This window comes from Haemorhous mexicanus, chromosome 2 (genome assembly GCF_027477595.1).
Source record: "Haemorhous mexicanus isolate bHaeMex1 chromosome 2, bHaeMex1.pri, whole genome shotgun sequence".
NCBI classification, from domain to species: Eukaryota; Metazoa; Chordata; class Aves; order Passeriformes; family Fringillidae; genus Haemorhous; species Haemorhous mexicanus.
In genome coordinates this window covers 48,873,761-48,892,765 of record NC_082342.1, presented here as the reverse complement: position 1 = coordinate 48,892,765, position 19,005 = coordinate 48,873,761, and the positions used below count along the sequence as shown (strand labels likewise).

General features: G+C 45.0%; 1 protein-coding gene across 1 annotated transcript; it reads right to left on the bottom strand.

The window, feature by feature from the left end:
• Window positions 1-6,491: 6,491 nt before the first annotated feature.
• On the bottom strand, window positions 6,492-9,647 carry SAP18 (Sin3A associated protein 18). The gene is made up of 4 exons (XM_059838730.1): window positions 9,493-9,647; window positions 9,140-9,249; window positions 7,599-7,721; window positions 6,492-6,970 (listed from the first exon to the last, which is right to left on the bottom strand). The coding sequence occupies exons 1-4, from the start codon at window positions 9,604-9,606 to the stop codon at window positions 6,814-6,816; spliced, it is 504 nt and encodes a 167-aa protein (XP_059694713.1). The 5' UTR covers window positions 9,607-9,647; the 3' UTR covers window positions 6,492-6,813.
• Between the last annotated feature and the right edge of the window lie 9,358 nt (window positions 9,648-19,005).

The window sequence follows — 19,005 nt, the reverse complement described above, 5'->3', positions numbered from 1 at the left end:
GGGTGGAAAGGACAGCAGTGAAAGTGTAAGCACTGGAACAGGCTGCCCAGAGGGGCAGTGCAGTCTCCTTCTCTGGAAACAGTCAAAACCCTCCTGGTTGCAATCCTGTGCAATCTGCTGTAGCATGGGGGAGGGACAGGTGGGTGTGTGGCCATCTGATATACTGGAACAACCAAGGGTGCAGCCACGGGGCTGGAGGAGGGTAAACTCTTATGCCAGTGCTGCTGCTGGAGAAAGCTCATCCAGCTGCACTGTAAAGTTAATCACTTGTCAAAGTGGGAATGATGCAAAAGAGATTTTACAAGTTGGTTTGTTGTGGGGTGAATGTCTTTAACAGCATTGGCCTGTCAGTTTGGATAAACAGTAGCTATGTAAGTAGCAACAGAGTGGTTCTGTAAGAGACAGTCATCACCTGAAAACAAGCAAAATTGCCAGAGTATGGTTTTGTGTTGTGCTTTATTTAGTTTGACTGGGGGCTGTTTCCACTAGAAGCTGTTTCACCAATTCCCTTGCACAGAATTTAAGGGTTGTACAGTTTTACAATAGATTTCTTATTTGCCAAGGCACAGAAAGGCTAATTATTTTTGTTTTCTCATCTTGTTTGTCCTTCCCAACAGTATCCTCAAGCTCAGCTTTTGCCCACGTGAGTGCTGGATCAGATATAAGGGAAGGGTAAGAAAGGAGATCACATCTCCTAGCAAGCAGTGCCTGCTCTCAGAAAAGATTGAACCCAGTGCAAAATTGCTCTTCAGTATTCAAGAACATCTGGGAAGTAACCAAAAAAGCATAGCCTTTACTTTTCCTTCATTTGCTGTGGTTCTTAATATTTTTTCTGGTTTTTTTTTAAGTATATCAAATGTGTCCAGCTAACAGAAGCTTCTCCCCCTAACCCCATTTGTTGTCAAAGGAGCATCTCAACTGTTCTGCCTAGGAAGCCCCTTAATAAGGTGTTCAGTGCTTTCTTATCTGGGAAATACTTGGCCTGAGGTTGAACACAATTATAGGTCTCTCAGTAAAGTGAAACTTCCCAGATGGTTGTCAAAGGGATAATTGACAAGGATTACTTCTAGTGATTCCCATTGTGCTTTTATTGAAGATTTTATTAACCACTGGAACAATAATTGGAGTCCAGGCTTTCTTCTTATTTTTTAAAGCCCTGGGGCTGCTTTAAATTTCCTGTTAAATGTCACATTTGCTTTGTTCTCACTTGTCACTATTAAAATGTTCCAGCACTTGGGGTGGTTGCATGTGCTCCATCAACAGCTGTAGCTGGTATTGGATCTGCCTTCTGTTTTGGGAGCACCTTGTTGTTCCCCATGGGACAATAATACAGATATTGTGGTGTTTATGAGGGGCAAAGACAATATCCAGTGGCCACACTATGGAATCACATGTGTGTTAGTCCAAAGGAGCACAATTTTCTGCCAGGAAGACATTGGCTGATGCTGCCTATATCAACTTAAATGTAAAACCTTATGCTTTTCTTACACTAATACCTACTTTTACAAAGAGGCAGTTGACATCATAGTAGGAGCTGACCAGATCCAGAAATTTCTTCGAACTTGTCTTGCCTAACTCAAGTTGAAGAGTTTTTAAAAAAAGAAGCACAAATGTGTCTGCATGGGAAATAGTCCATGGAATAAGGTGCTCTATCACACAGGCATTTATCCTGGGGAGGGGCCAAGGACAGCATAGTTTGCAGAATAGTCAGCAGGAAGGTGTTCAGATGCTTCCATAATTTCTGGCATATTGTATTCCTGGCTTAAAGCCCAGGGGTTACATTCTCTAGATTGCTTATGAATTGTTGTAAGCCAGTCTAGGGCCTTCTGCATGTTCCCACCTTTCCTCCCCCAGCTGCAGGTCCCACGCCATAGGTTGTTGGTTACATCACAGCAGTTGTGACTGCAGGGAAATCATTCCTGCTTGCCCAACCACCAGGAGCTAATTACTGTTTTCCAGGATTGTTCAGGGACTGTGCACTGACCCAAATCACTGCCTGCCTGCAAAGGCATTGATGGTTGTTGAGGCATGAGAAGAGAAAGGACAGGCATGGGAGCCAGGATGTCCTCCTTCCCTGGCTGGGTGAATCCTATCCTGTCTGTCCGGCTGCTTTGGTAAGGTTGCCTAAGGCTGTTCCTCCCTAATCACTTCAGTGACAGCTGAAGACATTCCTCCTCCTCCTCACCACTGCACTCCTCACAAACTCCCCTTCCCCCTCCCTGGGACAACTGCTCAGGTGGTTGTGGATGAATCGGGCTGGAGAAAGCTGCGAGGACCAACCTGACACTTGGAAGAGGGCTCTGCATAGGTGCAGAGTGGTGTGGTTTGTTCCTGGCCATGTAGGCTGTCTGGCTGGTGGGACCTATTTCAAACCTTCAGTACTTCTACAAGCACATGCTTCCCTTCTCCTTTTCTAGCATAAGCCTCCTACTCTCCAGAGCAGTTGTTAAGGCAAAGGCAGCAGACCCTGACCTGGACTCTACACACAGGCCCAGCTGAGCAGGCATTTGGGGGTCAGGGAATGCTGTGTGCCTGGTGCTCTTCCTCAAATGCCCTCCCTGAAACCACTGTTGTGGTTTCCCTTCCAGTCCCCTAAAGCCTGGGCCAGGTGCAGTTTCAGGCCCCTGTTAAAGACTCCCAAGTCTTTTTAAGTCTGAAAACACTACCTTGTGTTTGCCTGAAGCACGGCTTGGGGAATTGACAGCTCAGCCAGCAATTGGAGGAGCTCACCCAGAGGAACCCTTGAAGCTGTCATTTTGCACTGGATTTTCTTGCTGAGTGTTGAGGAGGCCAATTGAGTTTTCGGACAAGGTTGTTCTATTTAAGCCTGTCTGTGAGACTGGAAATACCCCAGGGAGCGTCCCAAACACCCCAGCCCCTCTGAACCCAGCCCTTAGGCAGTTAGGACCTTGCCCCAGTGTGCCAGCCAGGCACCTCCTCACCACCAACAGATGTTTGTGGCCAGGTGCACAACACCACATGGGTGTTTTGCAAGGCACATTCCTCAAGGGGAACTGATACTCCTGTTTTTAACCCATCTGAGTTGCACAAAGTCCAGACAGGAGGGCTTAGACATCAGCAGATAATTGGCCACCTGCTCTGACACAACAGGATTTCAGAGACCTCCTCATTTTTCCTTCTTTCCATTGCAAAAGTGAGGATTTGCTGATAATGCTTAATATGTTCCTGCTGCATCACAGTGTTTCTGCTTTTGACCAGAGCTGTAAAGTATAATTTAATTCACCACAACTGCTCCAGCCAAATAGCAAACACGAGGGAGGTCTATGTCTGGTGCTGCCCAGGTTATGGGAAAAAGTGGGTGAGTTGTCCTCACTCTTTAAACTAAGGAGGGAATTAACCTCTACACCAGGCCCTCTCCCAAAATTGTTGCAGAACTTATATCAGGCTTGTGCAGCCACTACAGGAAAGGAGCTGGCTTTCTAATGCTGTAGTCCCTGGTCATGGACGTACATACATATGTGGGCCTGCACTTGTATGTGCCTGTACTGGAGGGGTGATGAAATCACAAGGTGACTGTGAAAACTTAATTAAGGCCTGAGCACGTGGAAAAGAATCTTTTTTCCTCCCCATGTTAACTGAAAGCCTGGCTAATGATCAACAGCGGCATCAATATTTATGTAAGGTGTGACAAGGTGATGGTGTGGGGATTCTTAGTGAGGAAAAAAAATAGTATTTTTGATATACCTTTTTTTCTGTCTATTAGATTGGAAAAAAATATTGGTTTAGGCTCACAAAATGAGGGGGGGAAATTAGAACTAAGAGGTAAGTTTGTTTGGGGAAGCACAGTAGAGAGTCCTTCATGACAAGCCAAACCTAGACAGGCAGGAAAGACACACCGGAAGGGACACAGGAAGAGGAAGAAGTCCCATCTATGGGAGCAGGGCAGCCTTCAGTAGGTGCTACTGAGGGTAAAAAAGAAATTAAGAGAAGTTACCCTGGTTCTGTAGCTGGGACTATTTGACTGTGCTGCACCCCAGAGGCAGGATGTGGAATGCTTCTGGTCCTGCCAGGGAGCACAGCTCACCAGGCCTGCTGCTGCAGCCAGAGGCCAGGGAGCACAGACTGGAGACCTGCAGGAGCGATCTGGATGTTTGTCACTGGTTAGAGGCAGAGAAAAATGGCCCTCTGAGAAAGGACAGGGAGAAGGGGAGGCCTGGAGAGACACCTGCAAGGGAGGTGGGGGTAGGTGTATACCTGGCAGGGCATGGGCAGGAGGCAAGAGTTGTCTGGGCTGCTAGGCAGGGAACGGATTCCCTCTGAGAAGTGTCAAAGTCAGGCAACCTTTTCTGGAGAGCTGTCATCCTAGCTCTTTGCCTTACTCAGCTGGGAGACAAAAGGCTTCGGAGGAGTGGCTGCTGTTGACACTGTAGATATATAATAAAGCTGTGTCTCTTAGGCCTTTAAGGATAAAAAAAAAAAAATAAAGTACCTTATCCAACTGCCCTGATGAGGGGCAAAAATTCCTCATCAAATTGCTGCCTACAAAGCAAATCCTGTGGATTGACAAATTTTGATGCAGTGCTGTCTACACCACTTCCTGAGACTACGGCTTGTTCACTCGTGATGACCATGTTTTAATTTCCCCAAACCACACTGCTCTACGTATTTTGCTCTCTTTAGGGACTGATATCCCTCTCCCACTTTTATAGCAACATTCAGAGACAAACACAACCACGTTACTGGGACTGAATTCCCTCCTGTGCGCAAGGAGCTCAGCTGGCGACAGCTTTCACTTCCCTTCCACCTCTTGCCATATCTGGATAGTTGTACCCTACTGCTGTCTGCTTCCACAGCTGCTGCCATCAGCTTAGATTGCCAGCTGATTTGTATTGATATAGGAAATCCCTAACCTGAAGTACATTCTTCTCTCAAGTGTCTTTTCCCATAATAAGCTCTGCACGTCCACATTACCTTTCTGTGTTTTATGAGCAAGAGATCCAAGAGATGTTTATCCTGAAACAGCTGGGAAAGAGATCAGGTGACATTTATACATTCATGGCAGTCAAGGGAAGGTAAACTCTAACCAAATAAGCGGAATGAAGTATTTGCTACCGAAGACAGTTCTGCACTTTCATTTCCCGGCGATTTTGCTACATGGGCCACCACATAGAAAGCCAGTAGATGTTCTTTTTCTCTGCCAGCTGGGCAGGCACCAGCATTCCCTGGCCACGTCTCCCATTCCAGCAACAAAGTCAAGTCGCTTCCCAGACCAGCTGAGTCACAGACACAGACTCCGTTGCTGCTGTTGCCTTTTATAGTGACTACATTTAGGAATTATCCAAAATGCAATTAAAGCAAAAACCAGGACACAAAACTGAGGAAATGCCCATATTCCTGTGTACCTCTAATGGCAGGTTTGTCCTTCCCGTTGATGGGAGCTGTGCAATTCCGTAATTATATGCTGGTTACTCACCACACTCCTTTTGCAGGACAAATTATGCCCTGGGGCAATCAGTGAGACCACTCAGCACTGGCCTTTGCTCTTCTCTCTGTCCAGGTCTGTCAAGTGTTCCCAACCTGAGCAAGCTTGTCCCTAGAAACACAAGTCCCTGAGCTGTTCCAACACTTGGGTTTCTCACAGCATCAGTATTTGGAGCACCACTGCCTCACACCAGAGGCAACTGCGCCACAAAAAATATCCCGCCCATGCCAACTCTGGCAACAATAAATCAGTTCCACTGCCACTTCAGGCTCGGTCCTTAATAGGCAGCATTTGTAAGCGTCTTGAGCTCGCTTTAAAAAACGGTTGGGAACACTTTTCAGTCTTAGGGGAGAAGTGACTCTGCAAATCAGACATTCATGAAGGCTGAAATTGCAACTCCCTAACTCAGAACCCAGAGAAGGGGGACAGAAGAGGGTTAAGCCAAGGACAGAACTCCCTCAGGCTATACTGAACCAAGGGACTCCTGAGAGGGAGAAAAACAAAGATCCCACTTCATGACACAAAGCACACCTTGTCCTCAGCAGACAGGAATATTTACTTCAGTCCTAGCCTCTGCTCAGGCCTTAGGCAAGGAAGGTGGAGCTTCTAATGAGTTACTGCTTCTACTCCTGCCCTTGCCTTGCTCTTAGCACACAGGAGCTCAAGGTGCAGAAAGCAAGCACTTGGTCCTGCCCAGACCAGCTGGCTGCTCCCAGTCAGCCAGGGACAGCTGGACCCTGCTGGAAGACCAAAGGTACCTGCACATCTCAGCCTCTCCCCCTGCAGTGACAGAGGGAGTCAAGCTGGCAAGCACCAAGCACCACTTTGCTGAGACACAAGTCACCCCTTCTTCATCCTGCTCTTTAAGGTACCAGGCAACACCTTAAAGTGTTAAAGACACACCAGTCTTCCAGTTGCCCCATGGACAACTGAGATCCCTGAGCCACCCCTTCCATTTCAGATACTAATGATGCTTAACACTCCCCAGCATCATTAGTAACTTCTAACACAGAGCAGCCTTGAGCATTGATACACCACTAAACAGTCAAAGGATTAACATCAATTTTTATTCCAAACAAGACAGAACTTCAGAACACCTGTAATCCTCCTGGTCATATTTCATGGAAGTCTTCAGAACATGGGACACACTAATTTACTAGTCAAACTATAACAGTCAGAGATAGGATGATGGCACTGCTGAAGGGGTTTCTTCTAAACAAACTAAAAGTTAATGTTTAAAAGTTAACTTTCTTCTACAATGCTCAGCTTTGTCTTCAGGTGCTTAGCAACAAAAGCAAAAAAATAAGCCTGCTTTAGAACAGCAAGTAGGAGTAAACAGAATACATAATCATACAAAGAGAAGCAAGACTTTAGTAAGGTCTCATGCGGCTTGACGGGGGTGGTGCACGATTCGGAGGAGTAATTGCTATATCCAAGTAGTCTCCTATCTGGAATTTCTGAGACTGCAATGTCATGGAATCATCTGTGCCCTTCCTGCCCGACATGGTGCTGCCGATCTCCTTCACCCTGTGAGTAGCAGAGGAAAGGCAAGTTAGTTATCAGTGGCCAATCTCTCCAGATGTCCAGAACAGGAACTGCACTGGCTTGTAACTCCCTTCCCATGCCACTCCCTGCACTGCACCAACATGGCTGTGTACTCAAAATGCTGGGGTTTTTCTCTGCAATCCTGGGTGCACCAAGAAAAGCCTACACCAAATGCTCTGACACTAGGGAGAACCCCTTACCCCCTGCCATACAGACAAAGCACAAGACCCCACCAGATTCCAAAGCAGAGTACATCCACTGGCTGCTGACAAAGATTAGCTCATGCCATTTTGGAAGAGAAACACCTGCTACAAGATCATTGCTGTAACTCAGGTGCAAGACCTACCAGGAACAAAGCATTAGCTCAAGTTGGAGGGCTGTGTTCCAGTTGCCAATACAAACCAAAGCCTTCAAGCACACAGGCTCATACTCTTGGGAACACATTAACAGGGATGGTCACCAAGCACAATTTAAAGGTGCAGCAGTCATCATACAGAACTTCAGAAGTTTGGTATGTGGGTTCTGAACTTTAAATCAGTGTTAATGAAGGATAATTTACTGTTCTGGTGCCTAAAGTATTCTATTAACTCAGAGAAGAAATGCCATTTACCTATAGCCAGGCCTCTTGAGATCTGTAAAAACAATTGCGAAGTTGAAATGTGTGCCCTTCTTCCGTGCTTCCGGGTAAACTTCTTTCACCAAGCTGGTCAGCTCTTTCAGAGTTGCATCCATCCTAGATTAAACAAAGAAACCAAAGCACTTGATACTCTCAAAGGAACAGTAAGGAACAGTAAAAAAAGCTTCCCAAAACATTTAAGATCGAATCAATATATTGCAACAACCTAACCAAATGTTTCTTTGCCTTGGCATATCCTCGGTCCACAGTTATTGACTGTAACACCTGGGAGAATTCACCTCTTACTGCACACTGGAGGCAACATGCTCTAGTGCAAACGCGTCTGATTCACTGTGATATTCAGATGAATCTCTGCATCTCTGTATACATTTCAACATCTGCATCTTCAGGTCTCTGAGAAGTTACCATTTAAACAGCAGGAGCCCTTTTTTTTTTTTGATACATTCATACAAGCCCCAGTGTAAGAGTTTCCTCACCTAAGCTGACATCTGTATTACAATAAGGTTATTAACTATTAGAGGAAATGTAAGAAAAGCAGAAAAATAAAACAGCTTTTCGTTTCCGCCCTAGCAAGCAGCACTCCTGTACCCAGCCTTCAACCAGAGCAGGGCTAAAGCTCATGTCTAGAATTTCAAGAACAAAAGTTCTCAGTCATTGCAAGAGAAGTGTCTCCAATTATACAGACTATGCACTCACTCTGAGCTCCAGGCAACCAAGGAGCAGTGTGTTGACAGACAATGCCCATTCTGACTTCTGCAGACGGGAAACAACTCAGACACCACCAACAGCCTGGACAGAGTCCATAAACCCCACTGAGAAGTAAATTAGAACTGCATGCTTTGGTAGCCACAAAAATGGATTTATTCAACTTCACAACGTATGACTTACAACTCTGCCAAACATCATGAAGGGTTTAAAAAGCAGCATAATTCCTTTTCAAAGGCATTGTTCAAAATATTACAAACAAAACCTAACATGTTTGCAATGGAGACTAAGGCAGTTCTCCAAAATAAATCTGACAGTGATAAAAGCAGGTCTCTGTTAAAGCATTGCTACCTGACCATGCAGAAAGAAAACTCATTACTCCACTCTCAGAAGGGTCTGACTTAAACCAACAAACCATCCACACAGCATTTCAAGCCTTCTGGGACAGCTGCTTCTACTGGAAAAACGGGGCTCTTGGAACAACATACACGCATTAAAGGAGAACCTCTACACTGAGTAGATGTGTTGCGATAACCACCGCCACAGCAGAAGCCACCAATTACATGCAGCAGTAATTGGGCACTTGAGGCGCACTAAGTTTCGGCGGCTGAGCGCTCACCGCGGCACAAAGCTGTGCTTCCGGAGATGCCCCGTCTCAGCTGCCAGGGCACAGCCAGAACCGCTCCACACCGGCGGCGGCGAAAGCCCCAGGCCTGTCCCGCTCCGACCGGAGCCCTGCTCCTCCCTCCGGCCCGGGGGCCCAGGCGAGGCCCCGCGGCACGGCCAGCCGTAGAGGTGCTGTCACTCACCAAGTGTAGATCTGCAGCTCGCTGGAGGGCACGTTGCCGCGGGAGAATTCGTCCATGCGGTGGTGCCGCCCATTGTTGGTGGTGAAGACGCGCAGCAGCAGCGGGCACGTCTGCGGGGCGAGGCGGGGGTGAGAATGAGCATGGGGATGGGAGCCAGGAGCCGGAGGGGAGGGGATTAGGATGAGGGGATTAGGATGAGGGGCCGCTCGCCACGCCACGCCCCCCCCCCCCCCCCCCCCCCTCCGCGGAGGCCTCATGTCGTCACTAGACACTCGCCACTCCCCCCATCCCCGCTGTCCGTGCTGGAGCGGCCGGAGAAGCGGCGCGGCACCAGCACCCCGCACTCTGGACACCTTCTCGCGGTCGATCGGCTTCTCCGGCTCCTTCTTGATCTCCTCCTGCGTCACCCGCGACTCCACCGCCATCTTGCTGCGCCGCTCCCGGATGTCGCGCCGCGCGCCGCCCATCTCGCGAGAGCAGGGGCGGGGGCGGCCCCGGCGGGGCCCCTCCCCAAGGCGTGAGGCACCGCCCTGCCCTCAGGGAGCGGCGGGTGAGCCGCAGGGAGAAACTGCCCCGTCCGCCGCTGGAAGTAGCAGCCCGGTGAAATAAACTAGCGGGAAATCTACTTAGAATATCGTTTCCCTTCATATTACATTCAGGGAAAGATCAAATGCATACGCTTCCCGTTTACCTTTTTTTTTTCCCACTAGTGAAATCTTTTACTAAGTTAAAATTGAGTCTGTGGTTTGTGTCTTACAAAACAAGGAGGAATGTATAATATCTATAAAAGAATACATAATATGTGGTTTTGTGATAGCTTTTTTAAAATGTCGAGAGTTGCTCGTTTCTCAAAGCGCTGGGGGTAGAGGGGCTCAGTTGTTTTCACAGAATTTACACTTGGGTTATTTCCTCTGAATTTATTTCTCATTTTGAGAGTAAAATAAAGTGTCTCTGTAAAATTAAGCAGAAGCGTGCTTGCAGGTGCAAAATAATCACATATCAGGGACTCAAGAGATTTGCTGAGGCTGGAAGGGAGCTCTGGGGGAGGCGCCCACTCCAAACCCCGGCTCGAGGCAGGATCAGCAGGGGCTGCGTGTGTTCTGAGTATGCCCAAGGATGGAGAGCTCTGGGCAACCAGTGCTCAGTCGCCTTTGCAGTTAAAAAAAAAAGAGAGAAAAAAAATCACTTCTTACGTCAATTTGTGCCTTTTGCCTCTGGTTCTGTGGCGGGGCATCGCTGAGAAGCCTTGCTGTCAGTCTTTGCTCCCGCCCGCCAGGTATTCCCGTCCCAGTGAGGGAACTGTCCCAGCTCCCTCAATCTGTCCGCATAGCGCACATGCTCCTATCCCTTAAGCGCCCCGTTCAGCCCTATGTGGTGCTGTATTACTGCGGTGTGCCTGCGCTCCTCACTCAGCTCTGCGTCGGTGCTTGCAGCAGAGCGCAGCCCGTGCGCCGCCGGAGCTGTGTCTCAGGGTCCCCGCTGTGCAGTGAACGCCTCTGAGTCAGGAGGCTCGGGCTGCGTTCGGGCTGCTGTCCCGAGGGTAAATCCAGCACCAGAAGGAAGTATTCTAAGGTCTGCGCCACGCAAAAAGCAGCTGCTTGCTAAGGTGTTGTAAGTGCTGAAGTACCTGTGCTCTAAGGGTGATGGCGTTTGATTTCATCCCTCCAAACACATGTTTCAACGGTATTATTTATTGAAAAAATATTTTGGGGAGAAAATATTATAAAAATATAAAGGAATATAAATATTAAAAATATATTCACATATTATGTTTATGTGTATATCGTAAAGAAGAAAAAGGATTATGAGTCCATACTATAAAAATAAAAGCTCTTGCATTTCACTCTAATATAATCAATAGTGCTTGGTTTAAAATGTTGATTTATGGCTCACCAAATACAAGATAAGAGAGCCAGCAGCCTTCTACAGTTCACCCTCAATTTTTACTAACTTCCTTTTGTAGTAGTCTGGATAGTGTTGTACAGTTTTTAACCTACATTAAGTTACAGCATATCATCATTCTGTTACCATAGGCAATGAGTCAGCCTGGCCACCATTTGTGGAATTTGATTTCCCAGACAGCAATTCAGTTTATTACTCTGCTAAAATTAATTATCTCTGCCATGATAATACACACTTTGGGCTCAGTGTGTGAACTACCATTTCTGAAACAAAGGAATTTATGTCAAGTATTGTAAGGGAACAGCTGTAACAAATAAAGCACAAATCTGAGTAGTTCCTCCTGCTAGAACTTCTGGAGTACTTTATTTGTGTGAAAAATGACACTAGTGGGCCTGAGTTTTAAGTAAATTAAAGCATTAATTTATTATGCATGGATACAATTTATTATCAGTCTAAAATCTTAGATTTTTATGTCACGTGTTTGGAAGCAAAGGTTGAAAATTATTTGGAAATTAAAATGCAGTGATGTGGCTGCAGGGTGTGGGTTTTACTCGGGATGGGGCTGTGTGGTTAAATAAGGCATAACACCATAAAGGGGGTTCCCAGATTTAGGCTGAGGTCTCACATGTACTGGAGTTGGTCCTTTGCTTGCTTTTGCCAGAGGAGAGGAATTTCACTCCCACTGCTTGTCCTTAGTCCCATAACAGGTTTTTCCCTCTGTTCTGCCAGGCATGAGTCTCACTAGATGCTTCCAAATACAAGTTAAGTTCCCCAGTTTAAGAGAAAACTGTCTAGTGTGGGCTGGTTCTCTGTCAGTTAATTTCACTTGACACTTTCTAAACTGATTCTATGATTGCTAGACCTGGTGCAAGGCGAGTGGTGGGAAGTGCATATCCAGGCACAGCTGCAGGACGGAGGGAGAGAATGGGACTGGAGTAGGGCATGTCCCTTCAGTGGTAGCGGGATGGTTGATTGCTTCACCTCCCTTCATATTTCCTTAGGTTTTGGGGACCAAGAGGTCTCCTCTGCTTGTTCACTGTGTGCCATGCAAAAAATGTCTGTACATGGAAACACACACACACACACACACACACACACACACACAAATATAAATATAAATATAAATATAAATATAAATATAAATATAAATATAAATATAAATATAAATATAAATATAAATATAAATATAAATGGTACAATGTAAGGAAAATGAATGAAAGATCCTCGCCCAGGTAGTGAGGCAGGGTAAGACTGTGCATAGGAGCAAGTCTCCAGCCTTTGTTGTGAAAAAACCCAAAATATGACTAGAACTTTTCCAGCTGTGAATGCCTGTAGATCAGGAGATGAGTGGTTTGGAAGCATGAATTGCCCCTTCATGTATTGCTAACACATGTTCTTGAGGAAGTGGTTATTTAATTAGCAAGCTGTGAGTTGTTTGTTGGGGCATCTGAGACAGGCATGAATGAGACGGGGACTTGGCGCCGTTAGGATATGGGACTGGGCAAAGCTGCTACAGCCTTTTAGAGAGGAGCACTGTGGGTCAAGGAGCCCGTTGGCCTACGAAACACTTACTGTGAGTAACTTGTGACTGAAAGGGAAGAACAAAAGGAGCACTTGGTATGGGGTAACTTAAAACTTTCTAGGCAGAATGGAAGGATGGTAGCAAATAACAAATGTCTTTGGGAAGATACAGGAAGTAATGGTGTAGCTGAGCCTGGGATATCAGCCATGGAGGCAAACCTCCCAGAAACTAAAAAAATTATAGCATGACCAGAATAAAGAATTCCACACATTTCAGACCCATGAGTGGATAAAATCTGAGTTCAAGGAAGCTGAGTTAGCCTCCACAGCATACTGCTTCCATGTTCCCAAGGCTCCCAGGTCTTCTGGCTTAATGGCTGTGTTTCTGAGCTCTTTCTAACCAGGACTACATACAGCCCCTTAATTTTTCTTGGTTGTATGTGTATCCCATAAAGCCTGTTTGATAGAGGACTTGGTCTTTATCTTGATTGTGGAAAGTTCAACTACCCTATTCTGGCAACAGCACAATCAACTTTCAAATATCTTTACAATCAACTGAGAGAGCAAAGTTTCAAATTTGATGGAGCTTCTACTGCAAACCAGCTTTAACTGGTGGAGGAAAAGCACAAGCACAACTCCTTTGCAAATGCAATCACTGGTATTTCCTACATTTTGTGTCATGGTGATATCATGGGTGTGTTTTTATGTTCAGAATGCTCCGTGTGCATTCTGAACATAAAGTAGATTTTACTCCAGTGTTTTAATTTCCTGTGTTTTGTACCAAAGTTAGGGTGAATTTCAAGAAGCCTAGTGCTTCTAGCAGCACTAGTGCTGCTAGACAATTATACTATTTCCATATAAGCTTCAGTTTCTGTTCCCTGTTTTGAATTTAGATGGTTTGGGCTCACAAAATGCACTGTAACTCTTGGGCTTCTGCAGTCCTCTTCAACTTGCCTGCAAGGCAGCAGGTGAATGAGTCAGTGCAGGACAGACTGGTGGGGCTGGGATGTAGAAAAGGACTCTGGCACTGGATGTATAAAGCCTACAGAGACCCCCGAGGCAGCACCCTGATTCAGGAGCACCAAGACTTAGCTAGCTGGGAGGAATCTGTATTTATATATAAATTACATATATGTTTTTCTCTTTTTAATTTTTTTCTACAAAGTCATCAGAAGGACCAAAAGTTAATAGAAATGCTTTGAAGGTGATTTACTGTTCTACAATATTGCAATTCACTGGTTTCACTGCTAATGTGACAGCAGCAGCAGTGAGGCTGTGCAGGTTTGTGCTCGCTCCAGGCACACAGGCGGCGTACGCGAGGCAGAGGCGCTGCCGTGCCTTGTAAACAAGCTGCCTCGTATAAAAGCTGGAAGTGGTTTGTGATGTTGCCAAATGTTATATTTCTGCCATTCTGCTATTCCACATCAGGTGTTTCCTAAAAGAGTATTCTCAGGATGCTTTTTTTTCAGTTTCAGAAAAAAATATTCAAGGAATAATGTATTAGGCAGATAAGCATTATCACTCACATTTCTGTTACTTCTGTTCATTTTAGATACCAACAACAGTTTGTCAGAAACCTGCAGCATCCACATACTTTTGAAAAAGAAATAAAATTTGTCAGATATGCTCACTCCTGTTAGAAATATTCTCATAAAACAAATATGCTGGATTGAACAGTAGTATTAAAAAAGCCCAAAAAAACTCTGCAATTTATCTGCAGTCAGCTGAAACTAATATTGGACACCTGGGCATGTGAGGGATTTAGAAGGATGTCCCCACTGCTCCTGAGCTCTGCCGCAGGCCTGAGCACAGGAGCTGGGAACAGTGGGGATCTATCTTGTTTTCCTTAGGGTACTGCTCCCCACAGCGGGCAGCGATGAAGGATGCATGGTGTGACCCTGCCTGCATCCCCTGAGCAGTGTGAGGAGGGAGCTGGAGAGGCACAGCACTTCAGGCTGATCCAGGGCAAAACTGCTCACAATCTAAGCCAGCTAGAGAATACAGCTTATGCAAGAGAGATCCAGCAAAAAATTGTAATGACTGCTTGAATTTCACATGGAGCAGATCAGAACAAACTGGAGCTTGTAGTTGTCAGCAGAGGAAAACAGACTTCAGTTTCAAGTAAAGAAAAAGTAATTCCTGGTTTGTCACATAGAGATATTTTCTTCTCTCTACAAAACCCATTAAGGTGAGATGGTGAGGTGTGCTAAATATTCTATTGATTTTTCCTGGTGGAATTGTAGACTTGGTTACAAAATATAAAATGAAGGAAGAAATGTTGCCAGAATCTAAACCTGGATTTCATTAAAACATGTTGTCATTTCTCTATAAAATACATCTGCTACAATATTCCAGAAATTTTAGACACACAATAGAGTAATAAACTGCTTTTATAAGTTGAGTAATACTCTACCATAGATTCCTGATTTCCCCCCTACTGTTTGTCTGAAATTACCTCAGTACAGAAACGTTCATGCACTGCGAGGGAGGAACAAATGGGTTGTCATTTCAATCAGTAGAAATTTTTTAAATTGTGTATGAGATGTGTTTTATAGAGAGAACAACTGACACTGGAAGTTGGTCAGCCTGTAATTCACTGCAGATAGTTAGGTCAGCAGCGTGGGTCCCTGCCTGTGCTCACTGGCTTGCCTTCACTGGGTCAGCTCCACTACTGGAAGCAGTGGTGAGAAACCAAGCCAGTGTGAAGGTCACTTTCATTGCTGGTTCTTTCCCCAGTTGCAGATGCTGATACTGCCCACTAAGTGAATCAAATTTCCCTAGGGACACAGAGGCTGCCTGACCCTCTGCCCTTGCACTGGCTGCTCTGAGGTAACAGCACTGTCTTCCAAGTGCCCTACATGGCAAAGCCAGTGTGTTCCCTCACAATATCAGCAGCTGGAAGAGATGTTCTTAATATTGTCTTCCACATTTCCTGTGCAGACAAATCCCTTCCCTGCCTGCTTCCTGGATTAATGTGATCCTATCCTTGAACGCGACAGAAAAGTCTGAGAAGGGAATGAGTGTCTCCATCAAATAGACACATTCCTGTTCATGGTTTGGTGGGAACATTTCCATGAGTAAGTGTTAACAGAATAGGTTGATGGTTATTTCAGTATCCTCTCCCAAATATTTGTTATTTTCCCTTCCCATGGAAGAGTCATATTAAAGTACTTAAGCTTTTTTTCCTGAAGAAGAAAACTCCAACTGAGTGTACCGACATACACATATTTTATATGCAGCTCCCTGGCTACGCTTCTCTTCACCTTGCCATAGACTCCTAGAAGTTTCCAGTCTGTGGCACACACTGTTCCTATTGAGAACAGTAAATGGATAAAGATGCATCCTGCATGCTGAGAACAGGTATTTCCCTCTCTGTTTTCTACCCCAGTATGACGGATCCTAACAGAAAGGACCTCCTGTGTCTGTGGCATTTCACACTGATTCTGCAATGATGAGGGAACTGTTGACAAGTAAATCTTCTCTGGGCAGCCCCACTAGAGAAGGCATGTTTTTTCTGGCTTCCTTCTGGGGCTCACGGAGCCCCATGGAAGGTTTATGAGAGCAGTGGGTATCCTTCCTAAGAAAGGATGGTGTTGTGCAGGCCGTTAAGTGTGTCCTGCCTCCAGATGCATTGTCATAAAGAGTCAAGCAAAACCTTTCTCCAAAATAAGTTGTTCCATGTGGCCGGGCTTGTCAAGCACAAAGCAAAGCCTCAACACCCTGAGACAGCTCAGCTGCCCTGCAGAAATATCTTTTGTGGCTCAACAAGAAGGTCAGAAAACACAATTCTCTTTCTCTTTTTCATTTATTTTGTTTTTTTCTGAATGGCCACTTATGACGAAAATGTTCTGGCTGCGATAAATTATCCACAGCATTTTGAATAATTCAATATAAAACCAAATCCTTACTGAATGCTGTGCAATATCAATTAACACTAACAATATTTTTAAAAGAAAGGAACTGGCCATCACTGGGAGTTTACAATATGTGATGATTAAGTCCAGAATGAATTCTGGTAGCCTGGTTACCATAAGGCCCTCAGAGACGCGGTGCTTAGTGGAAACACTGAAATAATCCTAATGGTAGTGGCAGAATAGTGCCAGTAAAACAGAATGTGCTGTAGGCACAATGCAAGGCAGAATTGCTTCAAAAGTTCCTAGAAAATTTGTGCATGTCTATTCCTTGGACCAAGAAAGAATAACCTCTCATAACAATGGTTATCAGCTGAATTATATGCCATTTTTCATGTGGCAGGAGGTACTGGGGAAATTGCAAATGTAGGAAGTTTTGCTGCAGAGCAATGAAGCTGGGGTTGTAGATGGGTTATCAGATCATAAGGGCATGGGAAGAAGTGCACACAGTGCCCAGGGTGCTGGCAGAAGCAATCACTGCTTTTACATTTCTTGCTGTTCCTTCCCTATCAGCTCTCTTGGCAGAGCTGCTCATGAAGAGCTCTCCATAGAGCTGTTGCAATGAAACAGCTTAGCAAAGACTAAGATATTTTTGTAAAGAGTGTACAAAAATCTTGCTGCTCTTGCCTGGATTGGGTGAGAAAGGGTTCACACAAGCAGCTGTGCTGGCACATCAGTGGGACAGAGGGGATGGTGATAAAAGGCATCCTTCTTGCCATGGTTCAGTTGGAGTCAGAAGATGACATCTGTCCATAACCTGGTGCTTTCAAATGACAGGCTGCACAATGTGACAAGTTATGTGACAGCATGACAGACTGTGACATTTCAGATTGCTGTGAGCAGCACTCTTTGTTTGTGTTCACAAGTTGTGTGAGAAGGCACAGCGCTCAAAAGAATAAATAAGTGCCTCACAGACTTGCTAAAGGGAAAATTCTTGCAAATTAAGAAAGGGGGAGGAAATAAACTATTTCAAAAGAAGTAGATAGGCAAAAAATCTTGGGTTAACTCTTCTTTACAATTAGCTTTATGTTTTGTTATGCCTATTACAAATCTAAGAATAATTCAGAATAATTTCTGTAAAACTTCAGGGCATAGAAGGGCAGGAGAAATGGCACTTCTACACCCCTTAGATTAGATTTCTTCAATGTGAAGCAAGATTTTATTTTATTTGGGCTTAAGGAATGTAAAGGCATAATAATTACCAGCTGATACACCAATTTAATATAGGTGTTCGGAGTTCTTAAAGAGTGATATTAACTCAGAATTACCTTCAAAAAGAGATCTTGGAATTTTCAAATTCACAAAACACAAATACTGGAAAAACAAAGCCCCATTATATGAAAGGAATTGAAACTCTTGAATACGAAAAGTACACTAATTCTGCTCCCAGAGACATGGATATATTCCCCTGCCTGTTAGAGCTGAGCAATTGCTAAGCATGCAGATTTGAAAATTTCAAAGTGAAATATTAAGACCACAGGGCACACTTATTGCTAAATTATTGCATACAGATTCTGCTGTATGGGCTAGATCTTAAAATGAAGTTCAGCAGTCTGGCTGCTTCTCTCAAACTTGGGTCTGGCTTCACCCAAAAAATATGGAGCTGCTGCTCAAACATGCTTCAAACAGTCACATGAATGAGATTCAGAAAGGATTTCGGCCATGGCCAAAGATGAAGTAATACACTGTCAAAGTTATTAATTGGTTTCTGATTAGAAACCATAAAGACCAGTCAGAATGAGAGATTCATGAGTCCACCTTGGGCAACAAATGAAGTGGGAAGATTTCTGAATTTGTGCTAACATAGCTGTAGTTGTTCTTTGAGCTCTGGCCAGCTGATGCAAATGATTTGGCCAGTGGAGGCATTACATGTTTTTCTTTTTGTGTTTAGATGGCAGATGACATTTTTGGTCAGTCATGGAGAAGTTCCTACTGAATTTACATTCAGGGATGCCTTGATTTTGGTGAATGCTTTTATATTCCACATTCTTTGGGCCTCTTGTCTCAAGCTGGTAATTTTTGGTGGTGTTAGTGATGGAAGGCAATCAAGAATGGACTGTGCACCTGCTCCTGGGAGCTCTGAAGTTCATCTTTCTCCTGCTCTCTTGTGGGCTGTGAGCTATACAGCTCCATTAGCTCTGTGCACATTCTGACAGCTGAACTGCAAGGGAGTTTACAGTTTCTTCAGGCTGCCTGAATGAGTCTTGGCTTCTTGCTGGGACAGCAATCCCATGATTCCAGCCACCAGTGAGTTGCTTCATCACTGGCTATCTGGCAGTGATAATAGATGGGGAAAGGTAGTTGAAAGCAGCTGGTCCTTGGCAAGATTGAAAAACATCAGGTGCAAGTGTTATTGGCCCTACCTGTGTGTCACTGCTGGAGCAAGGCTGCAGGGGCATTGCTGAAACGTGGGAATTATACTTTGTGCACACCATTTCCTGGCCCAGCCAGGAGCAAAGCCAAAACTGTGACAAATAGCAATGGAGTGTTTTCCTAATGTAATAGCTTTTAAAAGACTTCCAGAAAAGATGA

Excerpts from the sequence above, each read along its gene's own strand:
- SAP18 (XM_059838730.1), bottom strand. The coding sequence starts at position 9,606 with ATGGGCGGCGCGCGGCGCGACATCCGGGAGCGGCGCAGCAAGATGGCG. Across the intron at positions 9,250-9,492 it reads AGCCGATCGACCGCGAGAAG|ACGTGCCCGCTGCTGCTGCG; the intron begins GTGTCCAGAGTG and ends CTCGCCCCGCAG. Across the intron at positions 6,971-7,598 it reads CTCAAGAGGCCTGGCTATAG|GGTGAAGGAGATCGGCAGCA; the intron begins GTAAATGGCATT and ends TGCTACTCACAG.